This window comes from Somniosus microcephalus, chromosome 1, assembly GCF_052327205.1.
Source record: "Somniosus microcephalus isolate GS21.2 chromosome 1, FLI_Smic_1.0, whole genome shotgun sequence".
Lineage (NCBI taxonomy): Eukaryota > Metazoa > Chordata > Chondrichthyes > Squaliformes > Somniosidae > Somniosus > Somniosus microcephalus.
This window is the reverse complement of record NC_140987.1, coordinates 293,960,323-293,976,008: the sequence shown is the minus strand read 5'-3', so window position 1 is coordinate 293,976,008 and position 15,686 is coordinate 293,960,323. Positions and strand designations below refer to the sequence as shown.

Genomic DNA, 15,686 nt, shown 5'->3' with positions numbered 1-15,686 from the left:
CCAAGGTCCTCATGGAAAAGATAACTAGGGCTGTAAATAAGATTCTAAACTTATAACATGGTGAGGGGGAGGGAACCGCTAGAAATTACAGAAATCTAACAAAAGAATCAGGAAAGGAGATTAAAGGACAAACTGAAGGAAGGAATAAAAATAACCTGAATGGCCAGAGATTGGATAAAGTTATAGAGCATATTAAAAACAAAGCGAGAGGAATAATAAATAAAAACAGTTTAAACTGTTTGTTCAGCAATGTACGCAGTATTCAAAACAAAATGGATGATCTACAGGTAATAATTTGTAGAGAGGATCTGGATATAGTTTTTTTTCATTCATTCATGGGATGTAAGCGTTGCTGGCAAGGCCAGCATTTATTGCCTATCCCTAATTGCCCTTGAGAAGGTAGTGGTGAGCCGCCTTCTTGGCTACATAGAGAACAGGATTGGCAACTAACTATTGCAGGATCTAACATATTTAGGAAGAAAAGGGAAGGAATGAGGGGAGGTGGAGTAGGAAAGGGAAACAAGGATAAAAGCAAAAGATAAGGAGAAAAACAAAAGTGGCAGTCAGAGAAATCAACGGTTTAAATCAAACATGGCCACAGTAAATAATAATTCTAAAAGGTCTAAGAGCGTTAAAAAAACAAGCCTGAAGGCTTTGTGTCTTAATGGGAGGAGCATTCGTAATAAGGTGGATGAATTAGCTGCGCAAATAGAGGTAAACGAATATGATTTGATTGGGATTACGGAAACATGGCTCCAGGGTGGCCAAGGCTGGGAACTCAACATCCAGGGGTATTCAATATTCAGGAAAGATAGGCAAAAAGGAAAAGGAGGTGGGGTAGCATTGCTGGTTAAAGAGGGGATTAACACAATTGTAAGGAAGGATATTAGCTCTGATGTTGTGGAATCTGTATGGGTAGAACTGAGAAATACCAAGGGGAAGAAAACGTTAGTGGGAGTGGTATATAGACCTCCAAACAGTAATGCGGAGGTTGGGGATGGCATTAAAAGGGAAATTAGAGAAGCGTGCAATAAGGGCACAGCAGTTATCATGGGTGACTTTAATCTACATATAGATTGGGTTAACCAAATTAGTAACAATACTGTGGAGGAGGAATTCCTGCAGTGTATACGGGATGGTTTCCTGGACCAATATGTCGAGGAACCAACTAGAGATCAGGTCATCTTAGACTGAGTATTGTGTAATGAGAAAGGATTAATTAGCAATCTTGTTGTACGAGGCCCCTTGGGTCGGAGCGATCATAATATGATCGAATTCTTCATTAAGATGGAGAATGAAGTAGTTGACTCAGAGACTAGGGTCCTGAATTTAAATAAAGGAAACTACGATGGTATGAGGCGCGAGTTGGGTAGGATTGATTGGGGAATGTCACTCAAAGGATTGACGGTGGATAGGAAATGGCAAACATTCAAAGACCGCATGGATGAACTACAGAATTTGTTCATCCCAGTTTGGCATAAAAATAAAAGAAAAAAGGTGACTCAACCGTGGCTAACAAGGGAAATTAGGGATAGCATAAGATCCAAGGAGAGGACATATAAATTGGCCAGAAAAAGCAGTAAACCTGAGGATTGGGAGCAGTTTAGGATTCAACAAAGGAGGACAAAGGGATTAATTAAGAAGGGGAAAATAGAATATGAGAGTAAACTTGCAGGGAACATAAAAACTGACTTTAAAAGCTTTTATAGATATGTGAAGAGAAAAAGATTGGTGAAGTCAAGCGTAGGTCCCTTGCAGTCAGAATCAGGGGAATTTATAATGGGGAACAAAGAAATGGCAGACCAATTAAATACATATTTTGGTTCTGTCTTCACAAAGGAGGACACAAATAATCTCCCAGAGATGTCGGGGAACATAGGGTCTGAAGAAAGGAAGGAACTGAAAGAAATCAATATTTGTAGGGAAATGGTGTTAGGGAAATTGACAGGATTGAAGGCCGATAAATCCCCAGGGCCTGATAATCTACATCCTAGGGTACTTAAGGAAGTGGCCCGAGAAATAGTAGATGCATTGCTGATCATCTTCCAACATTCGATAGAATCTTAAACAGTACCCATGGATTGGAGGGTAGCTAATGTTAGCCCACTATTCAAAAAAGGTGGCAGAGAGAAAACGGGGAATTACAGACCGGTAAGCCGGACATCGGAAGTGGGGAAAATGCTCGAGTCCATTATAAAAGATGTAATAGCAGAGCAACTGGAAAACAGTGACAGGATCAGACAAATTCAACATGGATTTACAAAAGGTAAATCGTGCTTGACTAATCTACTGGAATTTTTTGAGGATGTAACTGGTAAAATAGATAAGGGAGAACCAGTGGATGTGGACTTTCAGAAGGCTTTCGATAAGGTCCCGCATAAGAGATTAGCGTGTAAAGTTAAGGCACATGGGATTGGGGGCAAGGTATTGACTTGGATAGAAAACTGGTTGGCAGACAGAAAGCAAAGAGTTGGAATAAACGGGTCTTTTTCCGAGTGGCAGGCAGTGACTAGTGGGGTACCGCAGGGATCGGTCCTTGGATCCCAGCTATTCACAATATATATTAATGATCTAGACGAGGGAACTAGATGTAATATCTCCAAGTTTGCAGACGACACAAAGCTGGGTGGGCGTGTGTGCTGTAAGGAGGATGCCGAGAAACTCCAGTATGATTTGGACAGGTTGGGTGATTGGGCAGAAGCATGGCAGATGCAATGTAACATGGATAAATGCGAGGTTATCCACTTTGGTGTCAAAAACAGAAGGCAAATTATTATCTGAATGGCAATAGATTGGGAGAAGGGGAAGTGCAACGAGACCTGGGTGTCCTTGTGCACCAGTCGCTGAAGGTAAGCATGCAGGTGCAGCAGGCGGTTAAGAAGGCAAATGGTATGTTGGCCTTCGTAGCGAGAGGGTTTGAGTACAGGAACAAGGATGTCTTGCTGCAGTTGTACAGGGCCTTGGTGAGACCACATCTTGAGTATTGTGTGCAGTTTTGGTCGCCGTATCTGAGGAAGGATGTTCTTGCCATGGAAGGAGTTCAGCGAAGATTCACCAGGCTGATACCTGGGATGGCAAGAATGACGTATGAGGAGAGATTGGGCTTATACTCATTGGAGTTTAGAAGAATGAGAGGGGATCTCATTGAAACTTACAAAATTCTGACAGGACTGGACAGACTAGATGCAGGAAGGATGTTCCCAATGGTCGGGGAGTCCAGAACCAGGGGTCACAGTCTAAGGATAATGGGTAAGCCATTTAGGACAGAGATGAGGAGGAATTTCTTCACCCAGAGAGTGGGGTACCTGTGGAATTCTCTACCACAGAAGGCAGTAGAGGCCAATTCATTAAATATATTCAAGAAGGAGTTGGATATATTTCTTAAGGCTAAAGGGATCAAGGGATATGGGGAGAAAGCAAGGACAGGGTACTGAATTTGGATGATCAGCCATGATCTCATTGAATGGCGGAGCAGGCTCGAGAGGCCGAATGGCCTACTCCTGCTCCTATCTTCTATATTTCTATGGAGTAGCTGTACTGGTTAAAGATAACATAATGGCAGCAGAAGAAAAGGATGTAACTCGCAGTAAGATAGATACAGAATCCATCGGCATTGAGTTAAAAGATAAGGGATCCATCACCCTCATTGGGGTATACTATAGACCACTAAATAGTGAAAAGGAATTGGAGGAAGAAATATGTCGGCAAATCTATGAGGTGAGTAAGAGGCTAAGAATAATAATCACGGGAGATTTCAACTTCCCCAAATAAACTGGCAAGAAGAAGTGGCAAAAGGAGAAAAGAAAATCAAGTTTCTACAGTATATGCAGGACTCCTTTCTCACTCTTTATGTAAGAAACACAACAAGAAAAAAATCCCTTGTAATGGGTCATGAACCAGAACAGACAGGAGAAGTACGAGTAGGAGAGCATCTTAGTAGTAGTAATCTCAACATAGTAAGACTCAAGATTAGGATCGAGAGTGACACGAGTAGGACAAAGCCTAAGGTAGTAGATTGGAAAAAAGCAAATTATGAGGTGGAACTGAAGAAGGTAAACTGGGAGAAAATCTTGAAAAACAAGGTGACAAAAAACAGTGGGAAATCTTTAAAAGGGTAACCAACAGAATTCAAGAGAAGTGTATGCCACTAAAAGCCAAAAACAAGCAAGCTAATTATGGGGCATCTTGGATGAATAAAGAACTAAAGAGAAAATTTAATCTAAATAAAAGAGGTCCAAGAAGTACTTAGATACTAAAGGAGTGGAGGACGAAAGGGAATACGAAGAACTTATTAGAGAAGTTTAAAAAAATCCACCAGGAAGGCAAAGAGAAATTACAAAATCAAAATAACAAGGAATGTAAAATGAAATAATAAAGTGTTCTATAGACACATAAATAACAAAAGGAAAATTAAAGTAGGCATAGGGCTACTAAAAGATGAGCCAGATAAACTCGCAGGTAATGGCAGAATTATTGAATAACTACTTCACCTCAGTTTTTACTAAAGAAGATAAAAAAAATAGACACGTCATTCGAAGATGAGCTTAAAAAGAATATCAATAGTTTGGGATAGAAAGGGAGAAAATTATTGGCAAACTAGCAAAACTAAAAGAGGATAAAACCCCAGGTCCAGATGGTATGCAGACTCAAGGAAACTACGGAGGAGATAGCGGAGGCACTAGTTTTTATATTTTATATATAGGGGCCGATTTTGCTCGCCCTCAGGAGGCGGGTTTGGATGCGGCACTGCCGGGAAAATGGCAGAATCTGGGGGCGGGTGCCATCTTCCCAGGAGGCGGGTACCCGACCCGCGCCGGGTTCCGTCTCCTCGAGGCGGGAAGGGGATTAGTGCCAATTAACTACCTGTTAACAGGTAGTTAACAGGCAGGTTTTTGGCTAATCCCTATTTTGAGCCCTGAAGTGTGGGCTTCCCAATGGCTCCGAACTCGCCAGGGTCAGTGCGGCGGGCCGTCGGTCTGCGGGGGTCGGAAGGGCCGAGATGTCCGGTGTGCAGGTGAGTGATGATTGCAAGTGTGGAGAGGTAAGTGTGTGAGGTGTGTGTAAAGTGTTTTAATAAGTTTTATTTACCTTTACTTCTTCCTGCAGGCTTCCTCCCGTCAGGTGTCGGGAGTCCCTCAGCTCACCGTCACAGAAAGCAGAATGGCCGCTGAACTGTCAAAAGCTGCAGCCTTCTGCTTTCTGCTCAGGAAGGCTTTCTATTTGAGTCTTGAATAAAGACTCAACTTACAAGACAGATTGTCAATGTTTGGCAGCTTCACAGAGCCGTCAAACGCTGGCATTTCATCTGTCAAAAGCTCTTGACAGATGAAACGTCACTCACTGACGTCACCTGTAACCAGCTTTCCCTTAATTAGCATGCTAAACCCGCTGGGCGGGCTTAACAAGGTCAGTCAAGGGAAAATAGCGTGGGTTGGCCAAAAGTCGATGGAGGCGGGACTAAAATCCGACAAGTGGGAGTCCTGCCTCCAAAAGCTTCCCATTGACAAAATCCAGCCCATTGGTTCCATAGAAGAGGGGATAGTAACAGAGGACTGACGGGCAGCTAATGTTTCTATACACGCAAAAGGAGATAGAACAAAACCTGGGAACTACAGACCAGTCAGCTTAATGTCAATGGTAGGAAAGATACTGGAATCCACACTAAAAGAAGTGATAGAAGAGCATATATTTAAAAATAGTAAGCATGGATTCCAAAAAGCTAAGTCATGTTTAACTAACCTGATAGAATTCTTTGAAGAGGTAACAGAAAGAGTAGACAAGGGTAATGTAGTAGATGTCATATACTTGGATTTTCAAAAAGCCTTCGATAAGGTACCACACGGTAGGCTTATGACAAAGCTTAGGGGATGTGGAATCAGGGGACAAATAGCTGAATGGATAGAAAATTGGCTAAAAATAGAAAACAGAGTGTGGGGTAAAGGGTAATTATTCAGATTGGAGGAAGGTAGAAAGCAGTGTTCCACAAGGATCAGTACTGGGACCACTGTTATTCATAATTTACATTAATGATTTGGACTTAGGAACAAGTAACACAATATGAAAATTTACAGATGATCCCAAACGGGGGGTTATAGCTAACACAGAGGAAGAATGCAACATAATACAAGAAGACATTCGAAAACTTGCAGACTGGGCCGTTAAGTGGCAAATGAAATTTAACATAGATAAATGTGAAGCGATGCACTTTGGTAGGAAAAGTAGAAACATCACTACACCTTAGAAAATAAGAAACTGAGTGGGGTAGAAGGGATCTAGGGATACAGGTGAACAAATCGTTAAAAGCAGCATTGCAGTTTAGCAAAGCAATTAAAATGCTAACAAAGCACTAGGATTTATTTCTAGGGGTATAGAATTCAGAAGTACTGAAGTTATGTTAAACTTGTATATGGCCCTGGTCAGGCTGCACTTAGAGTACTGTACACAGTTCTGGTCTCCATACTACAAAAAGGACATATACACATTGGAGAAAGTGCAAAATAGATTTACAGGGATGATACCAGAACTGAGAGCTTACAGCTATCGGGAAAGATTGAACAGGTTGGGTTGTTTTTCTTTAGAAAAGGGAACGCTTAGAGGTGACCTGGTAGAAGTCTTTAAAATTATGAATAGGTTGGACAGGTTCGATGTGGAGAGACTGTTTCCACTTGTGGAAAAATTCAAAACTAGGGGCCATAAATACAAGATAGTTACTAATAAATCCAATAGGGAAATAAGGAGAGATTTCTTTACTCAGAGAGTGGTTAGAATGTGGCACTTGCTACCACAGGAAGTGGTTGAGGCAAATAGCTTAGCTGCTTTCAGCAGGAAACTAGATGAGTACATGAGAGAAAAGGGAATAGAAAGATATGCTGAAAGGCTGAGATGAGGGAGATGGAATGGGAGGAGAGTCGTGTGGAGCATAAACACCGGCACGGACTAGTTGGGCCAAACGGCCTGTTTCTGTGCTGTATATTCTATGTAATTCAATGTAAAATACATTTTTATCGCTTAGTTTGTTCAATGACTGTGTGCTGAGAGTTTTTTGTGTTCAGTGCCTAGTTCAGTATTTTAACATCTTAAAGCCGTATATCTTCAGCCAATCTAATGTGAGACTTTTGGGTTCAAATCACGTTCGTGACAAACCCATTAATGCATTTATTTACAAGAATGCCTCAAACATCAGCAGAAAATGCTGGAAACTCACAGCAGCGCGCTCAGCATCTGTGGAGAGCACAGACAGGGTGACGTTTCAGGTGTGGACTCTTCATCAGAACCTGTCCACATCTGAAACACCAACTTGTCTGTCCTCTCCAATGATACTGACTGACCAGTTGTGTGTTCCTAGCAGTTTCTGTTCCTGCTTCAGATTTCCAGCATCTGCAGATTTAAAAAAAAAACATTTTTGCGAATGTCTCTGTCTGCTATTTTAACAAAGGAATTAACCACTACAATAGGGTAACTCCGTTAAAGTAGCAAACGGCAGACTCTCGAACAAACTTGTTCATTACTATTATCACACAGTGAGGAGAATTTTTACCTAAAAAAGTTGGGTTTGGGTTGGGTGGGAAGTTAAAGTGTTAAAAATCTGAATCCCGAACTGAACCCACCACCAACCCGCCCACTTCCGGTTCTAACAGAGACGGGACGGGGGGCGGGTAGCCAATCCGCTGACAGGAGGTGGGCCGTCTATTTAAGTATTACAATGAGGCTAGAAGCCCCTGCTTTAACCTCCATTTTGAATTTAACTTTAGCTGGTCAGGTTTTGCAGGCCTCGTGAAACCCGCCAGCGAATAGAAACATAGAAAAATAGGAGCAGGCGAGGACTGCTGAATCCAGGAGGCAAGCGCCTTTACACTTACCTCCTGAATCCAGGGTCCCTACCTAACGCACCCCTGCGGTCAGAGACCCCCCCAACGAGGTCTCCCCCGCCGCCCCCCCCCCCCCCAGGCCTCCGATCCCCTACGAGGCACCCTCCTGCCCCGCCCCCCCCGCCACCCGCTCCTCCGGCCCTCCCCCTGCTGCTCCTCTGGCCCCCGATCCCTTCAGACCCCCCACTCCTCCGGCGATGTTCTGGAGACCTCTCAATCCGGGTGGCTGCGGGTGGGAAGCAGAGGTTTCCCATTCAAATCAGGCCCTGCCGTTAAATTCAGCAGGGCCTGCGGGAAACCCATTCTCCCGGATTTCCGCCTTGGAGCCCCCACACCCCGCCCGCAACTCCCAACCAAACTTCCTCATTAAAATCCAGCCCTGTGTGTTTTTGACTCATTAAACTCTGCTGACAGTTTTATCTACCAAGGTAACTCGTATAGTAGATGGAGTCCATTATTTCCACAACGCATTTAAGTACAACAAAAGACTGGCTCAATTTCAGCTTTGAAATTTCAATAACATTTTTAGAGAATATAGAATGCAGCTATGAGACCCTCAAATCAGATATTGCCTCTGCACCCTAACGTCTTTCATAAGGATCAGTGGGGCAGGGAAGGTTTAGCTGCAGTTGTATTCGGATTTATAGCATAGCCGTATCCTAGAACATACAAAACTATCTTGATAGACAGTATTGCATATTAAAAGTTGCTTTGTGGTTTAGATAAACTTAGTTTCATTTCTTTTTCAAAACTGACTAGGACATTTAGGAAATGGAATTCCTGCCGTCTATACTTTTACCAAAAAAGTCATTCTGAGTACAAATTGGGAAATCCTGTTTTGTACTCGTGCCAACATTTTTACTTAGGTTATCAACCGCAGAAATTCAACCTCTTAGTGTCCCCTCAGTCACTTGAACTCATACATCTGTCTGCATTGTACTCCAGTCATGCTGATGTTCAAAGAAATTTGTCAAATTGTTTTTAACATGCGTGAATTGTATTTTGTTTGGACATTTTCCTTTCCCCTGTTAAATGCAAGAACATAAGGATGTTCATCCGATCCAACTCAGCCTTGCATTTATCATTCTTCATCGTCAGCACCATTCTCATCACTTTTGTGGCTGTGCACCAAGCCTGCATTTCCCCAGTAACTTCTAAGTATCCTTTTTTGAATGCTTCAGTACTCAACATTCAGTGTGCAAAGTAGCAGTCTGTTCAGTACACTTAAACTGAGCTTCAAGAAATTACTCAAGTTGCGTTTGGCTTGTACATTCGGCAGCTTATGGTAATGTCTTTCGTTCTTCTCCTTTTCCGCCTTCGAACAAAGCAATAGCCAGTTGATTCTCATCATGATTTTAAATGTTCCCTCCATTTTCTTTTTTCTAATGAGAACACAGATTGAGTTCTTTTAGTCTCTTTGTAATTTTATGAACTAAGGCCCAGAATTGCCCTTGATTTTCCTTTGAATCTTTTTTTTACTGCCACTGTCATTTTCAGTGTGCGGCGATCACAATCAGTTACAATACAATCTCACTTTACTGACATTTTTATACACTGTCAGTATCACTTCCTGAGAGTCAAGGCATTTTTATGCAGAGAGTCAAGGCATTTTTTAGTTGCAGCTCCATGCAGTCCAGGTCCTGGGAGAGCAGCATCAAAAAAACAAATGACTTGTGTCATCCCCTCATTCTTTTATTTAAGTCTACCAATGGTCTCCTATAGGCCTATATTGGAGGAGTTTCTCTGTGTATGCATGAAGTGTCCCAAGTGCCACCAGATAATAAGCTAGCTATACCTGCTGTCACTTTTTTGCTGTTTCAGCTCATGTGCATCGCTAGTACTATACTGCTGCACATCCAAACGTTGAGTTCAGTTGCAAATCTTTATGGTGGGTGTTGAAGCCAAGCTGGTTCCATGTGTCAGCGTGCTCATGGCATGACACTATTTTGTGTCACCACAGGCTTATTGCTACACTGAATCAACTCAACACATTTTGCAGGCTAACAGTGGAGGTCATAGCTCGAACAGCAGTGCCAGATTCATGAAAAAGTAGGGCTGCACTATCATTGGCTGAATGGAGATTGGTCTGATTTCACTTGTGGGTGCCATCCAAAGGTTCGAGATCCATGTGCCTGCAGGCAGCAGCACTCTAATAAAGTAACAATACCTCTGTATACTGCACACCCACTCACACATCGTGTTTGTCTATTTGCCTTGACAAATACATGCCACAGAATATGATGACACCTTCAATACAAAAGCAAAATACTGCGGATACTGGAAATCTGAAATAAAAACAGAAAATGTTGGAAATAATCAGCAGGTCAGGCAGCATCTGTGCAGTAGAGAAACAGAGGTAACATTTCAGGTTCTGACAAAAGGTCATCAATCTGAAACGTTGGGCGCGATCTTGCCAGCCCTGGGGAGGCGGGTATGGAGGTGGGACTGCCGGGAAAATGGCAGAATCTGGGGGCGGGTGCCCATCCCGCCTCCGTGCCATCTTGCCAGTAGGTGGGTAGCCGACTCGCGCCGGGTCCTGTCTCCTTGGAGGCGGGAAGGTGATTACAGCCACTTAACTGCCTGTTAACAGGTAGTTAACAGGCAGATAAGAGGATTATCCCCATTTTACCCACACAAGTGCGGGCTTCCCGAAGGCTCTGAACCCCGCCAGGGTCACCGAGGCAAGCAGTGGGTCTGCGGGATCGAGGGGGTGCAAAAGTGCGCTGTGAAGGTAAGTGATGGGTGCAAGTGTGGAGAGGTGAGTATGTGAGGTAAGTGGAAAATGTTAGAAAAAGTTTACTTACCTTTGTTTCTTCCTGCAGGCTTCAATCGTAGGGGATGCGGAGAGTCTCGCACCTCCACGGCAGAGATGACAGATGGCTGCTGCATTCTCCAATGCAACAACCATCTAATTTCTGCTAAAGAAAGAGGTTTGATGTGTCTTGAATTCAAGAACTCATCAAACTACAGAGAATATCAGTGTTTGACAGCTTCACAGAGCTGGCAAATGATGACAATTGATAGATGAAACGTCATACGCTGACATTCTCTGTAGCCGGTTCCCCTTAATTGGCCTGCTAAGCCCGCTGGCCTGGCTTAACAAGGTCAATCAAAGCAACATAGCATGGATTGGCCAAAATTCGATGGAGGCGGGACTAAAACCCGACAAGTGGGAGTCCCGCCTCCAAAAGCTCCCCATTGGCAAAATTCAGCCTGTTAACTCTGTTTCTCTCTCTACAGATGCTGCTTGACCTGCAGAGTATTTCCAGCGATTTCTGTTTTTATGACACCTACAACGTTAGGCTGCCATTGCACTTGAATTTCCTTTCTGCTGCACCGTATTTAGCAACATGCCCTTCATTCTATAAAAATATTCTTAGCACATATGTTAATGCTATTTATCTCTCCAGTTATAATTTCCTGTGGATCTTTTTGCAGTGTATCCCTTTTGGATAATTCTGCTTACCCACACGATATGATCTTTACCTCCAGATTTAGATTTTTTTTTACCTTCCATGCTGTCCATTAATAAATCTGAACAGCAGAGAGCCGAGGATAGATCACTTGGGGGTGAGCAGATCTCGGTGTTCTGCTCAGAGTTGATACTGCGGATTGCTATCCCGTTTACTGTTACTAGCTACCACATTCTGCAGTTAACAATTTCCATCCTGACCCCATGAGCCTTTGAACTAGCCAGAATATTCTTGTCATATAACCTTACCGACTGCTTGCTGGAAGTCGACATGTACAGTATTCACCACGTTCTCTTAATTCAGTGTCTCTTGTATTTGTACAGAATTAATACAAATGTTACAGGCAGTGACCTGCCTTTCTTAAACCCATATTAGCTTGGAATCATATGATTCTAAGCTGATATGGGTTTAAGAAAGGCAGGTCACTTGAATTCATTACTCTCTCTCTCACTAAATGCCTTTGGATTGCTTTCAGTAGGTGAGACTCCAATGTTATTTTTCCAGTACAGATGTAAAAGCTGACCAGCCAATAATTCCCTGGATCAAGCTTTTGACTTATTAAAGGCTTAGAAGCACCAGCTCTTCCCCAGTCCTCTGGTGTCACCCATCTCCAACGAGCTGTGAAAAATATCGTCAGCACTCACACCCCCTACTCACACCCCGTACTTATACTCTCATTTATTTAATTACCCTGAACCATTTCAACTGGTCCTAATGTTTAATGAAGATTCAAGCCTCTGATTTTGTTAATGACCACTTCACTTCTGATAACTATTTGCTCCATCAATCCGGGTGCCTCCCCCAGCCCTCCAGTTACTGGATTGAAAATACTATCAAGTGGGAAAAAAAGGTAATTTCAATGTTTTGATTCCTCCACTCTCCCACCTCTGTTATCCTGGAGCAGCTGTATAATGGCCCAGAAATTCGGGTCTCCACGGGTGAGTACGCACGGGGTACTCACCCGTAGGCCCAATGGAAGTGCCGGTTTCCTGCATGCACTGCGCATGCGTGGGAAACCGGCACTTCCGTTCCTCTGAACGAAGAGGTTCAGAGGTCGAACGCGTGCGCAGGAGAGGCTGTACGTGCACATCGAACTTCGTTTTTTTTTTCTCCAGGTTTTCCCGGGAGGGTAAGTCTGCAGAATTTAGAAATGTAAAAAACAGGCGTAAGGCCTGCTTTTTACAAGGTAAGTGGTGAATTCATTAAAATTAAAATATTTTTTCCACAGGTTTATTATTTTTAAATACTTTAAAGTAAGGTAAGTTTATTTTTAGCCCCGTTAGAAAATAAAACTATTTTTTTCAAAAATTTAAATTATTGTTTAAAATAGTTATTTCATGTTATTTATAGTTTATTTTAAAAATGTGATTTAAAAAAAAATTTATTTGAAGATTTAGTTCTCTTTTGGGGCCTTAGTATTTATAAGTCTTGACAGCTCTTCCTGTCAGACTTATGAATGGAACATTCCCTGCTCCGATTGGCTACCCATGGCCCACGTGATCCCAGGGGACGCATCGAACTAACTGCGCCCCTGGGATACACAATCACTGCATGCCGGCAGCTGGACCAGGCCCCGGATCGGAATTCCACGGGGGCCCGCAGCTCAACGGCCGGCGCGCAAGGTAAGTGCAGGTCGGGGGCTTATACCCGCGGGAAGCCCCAGACCTGAATTTCTGGGCCAATATGTTCCCCAGGACATATCAGAGTTCAATTTCTGTGAATGAGCAACAAGTTTTAAAAAAAAATCTAATTAAAGAAAAAGCACTGGGTAAATGTTACTGGAATACTTGTTGCAAACAGTTTCATTTTTCTGAAATAAGATTCATCCTGTTCTGAAATTAGCATTATCTGCCGGTTTTAATAAATCAACACAACTACTACAAAAGCAATATACAGCACTTGCTGGAATATAAACAGAAAACGCTGGAAATACTCAGCAGGTCAGGCAGCATCTATGGAGAGAGAAACAGAGTTAACGCTTCAGGTCGATGACCTTTCGTCAGAACTATTACTCTGTGTCAACTAAGATTTGATATTTTGAATTCATTGTAACCAGTGGATTACAAAGGAACTAATGGAGTTTTCTTTCCCCCCGCCAACCACCCCCCCCTGCACCTGCAACTGATTAGATCATCTACAATAATGACCACATCGAAGTGGATGGGAGAGCCACACAGAAGCTAATCACCAATTTAACCCCTGACACGTCGTATTCGTTTGTTTTGACCAATCGCGGAAACAGTGCAGGGGGACTACAGCAAGTGGTTTCAGCACACACCGCGCCGGACCTGCTGCGCACCAAGCCAGTCCTGATTGAGAAAACCAACTCTGATGGAATGCTGACCGTCGAGCTGACAGCAGTGCCAACACCACCAGCCCCAGTGAAGTAAGCAACAGTCACTTAATAACCTGCAGTCTAAGAGTTCTGCTCATGTCTCTTCTCTTTCACCAGCATATTTTCCTCATGGTGAGTTTAACCATTTCCAAATCGACGTTTTTTTTTCATTTTTCCTAACAAAATTGCGAGCCTGTGTATTCGGTGGGACTTTCCCACCAGCAATAATTTGAAGCAGTTTTATGGCTAGTACTAGCTTCATTTTCCACATGACTAAAATTGAGTGACTACCAGGCTTTTAGTCGTCATCTTCTCTTTTAGCGCCACTCATAAAGAGCCAAAGGGTTGGCCGAGGCTAAAACCACCCAAGTTGGTGGTGGTATTGTACTGATCTCTCTGCTGGAAGTTTGGGATGTTTTACTGAGATGTTCTCTCTTCCAGCGGTCTTGTTGCGTTCCCAATAAGGGGACATCGTACCCACTACGAACCAGAAGCTATAGTCTCTTGGATTTGTGTCCTGACACAGATTACCCTTCTGCACTGTTACTTCACCCAAACTGTATTGCAAGATACAAACATTAAACATCACTCTTCCCTTGATTTCAAGCTCCAAATTGAGCACGAGGTTTATTGACAGTTATTGTGAGAAGAGCAGAAGATTTTCTATGTAGTGACTACCTGAAACTGCGAGGCCTTTTGAAGCTACACTCATTCAGTGCAAATTCATTGCAGCCAGAAAACATAGATTGCTCTCGTACTATTTTGCGGAATTGATAATCTCAATTCTAAATTGAATGATTCACAAATTGACACTGTTTCACTTCTAAAAACAAGGTCAAATTGCCTCAATTAACAGTTAGACCAACTTAAGAGCATCTCCGGTAGCCTAATGAGTTGGTGTTGGTCAGCCATTTTAGATTGACCCAATCGTAACTTTAAATTTTAAACCGAAAACACAACATATTTATCGATATATTATTAGAAGTCTTGCGTATGGCATGCACTTCCTGTCCATAAAATTTACTTCCTGTTGTCACAATTTTTGATTTTTTTTTTGTCATTTATAATGGAAACTTGCTGTGGGAATTCCTATTGGAACATTTCTACAATACCAAATCCCTGTCAGCCTGTCACACTGTGGGCCTCCTACATTGTTGCTATTTTCTTGAAACAGCAATGCCTGACCATCAATTTTTAGTTTTCAAAATGGGACAAAAATAATTTAACATTACCCATCTTTATCTTTCTTCTGGCCTCCTGCCGTTGCTTTCTTGACTCCGCCACCGTTCTCCCCCCCCACCCACCCATGGGGCCCACTACCACCAATTTTGGGCCCACTGGGTGCCCATTGCTGCTGAAACGTGAGCTCACTGCTTTTATCAACTGCCCACCCTGGGTTTGAAATGCTGCCTTGGGTTTACTGCTGTAGCCCCCACCCTACCTGGCCTGAAATGCCACTGAAAAGCAGGATCTGGGCCCACCGCTTCGTTCTTCGCGCTGCCATGCTTTTTTATTTATTCGTTCATGGGCTGTGGGCGTCGCTGGCACGGCCAGCATTTATTGCCCATCCCTAGTTGCCCTCTCCTATCCTTCCTCTCCCTCTCCTTTTTTGAAGTTAATTCATTTCTACTATGATTAATGTTCATAATTATTCAAAACCCACTCTCCATTAAATGCCCACTTCTGTTATTTCAATCATAAATGTGCATCAGCGCTATTCAATTTACTGTTATTATTTTCATTTGGGCCATTTCTATTATTCCCTAGTGTTATTCAATGATAAATTTTGGAGTAACCCTGTTCAATTTTATTCAGTACATTTTCAATTCCTTGCCCTTTTTTAATGAATTTTGGACAAAGATGCTGTTTCAATCCTTTACTTAATTAATGTATTTTGGGGCAACTGCATTTTATTAGCTAGCCTCTTTTTTAATAAACTTGTACAAACTTGTTTGACTAAACAGTGAGCACCGTCAGTCCCGAAGGCCACTGTTTTTATTTAATTAATAC

At 42.7% G+C, this 15,686-nt stretch overlaps 1 protein-coding gene across 12 annotated transcripts in view; it reads left to right on the top strand.

Annotated features, from left to right (window-relative positions):
- LOC147124842 (receptor-type tyrosine-protein phosphatase delta-like) overlaps positions 1 to 14,698 on the top strand; it is a 921,962-nt gene extending 907,264 nt beyond the window's left edge. For 4 of the 12 annotated variants that reach the window (XM_085993963.1, XM_085993960.1, XM_085993971.1 and 1 more), the window contains exon 17: positions 13,471 to 14,696. In XM_085993963.1, the coding sequence (XP_085850089.1) occupies positions 13,471 to 13,731 (261 nt within the window). In that variant the 3' untranslated portion in view covers positions 13,732 to 14,696. Of the gene's footprint in view, positions 1 to 13,470 lie in introns of all 12 variants that reach the window. The other 8 variants (XM_085993952.1, XM_085993950.1, XM_085993946.1 and 5 more) reach the window with 3 other exon arrangements.
- The last annotated feature ends 988 nt before the right edge of the window (positions 14,699 to 15,686 follow it).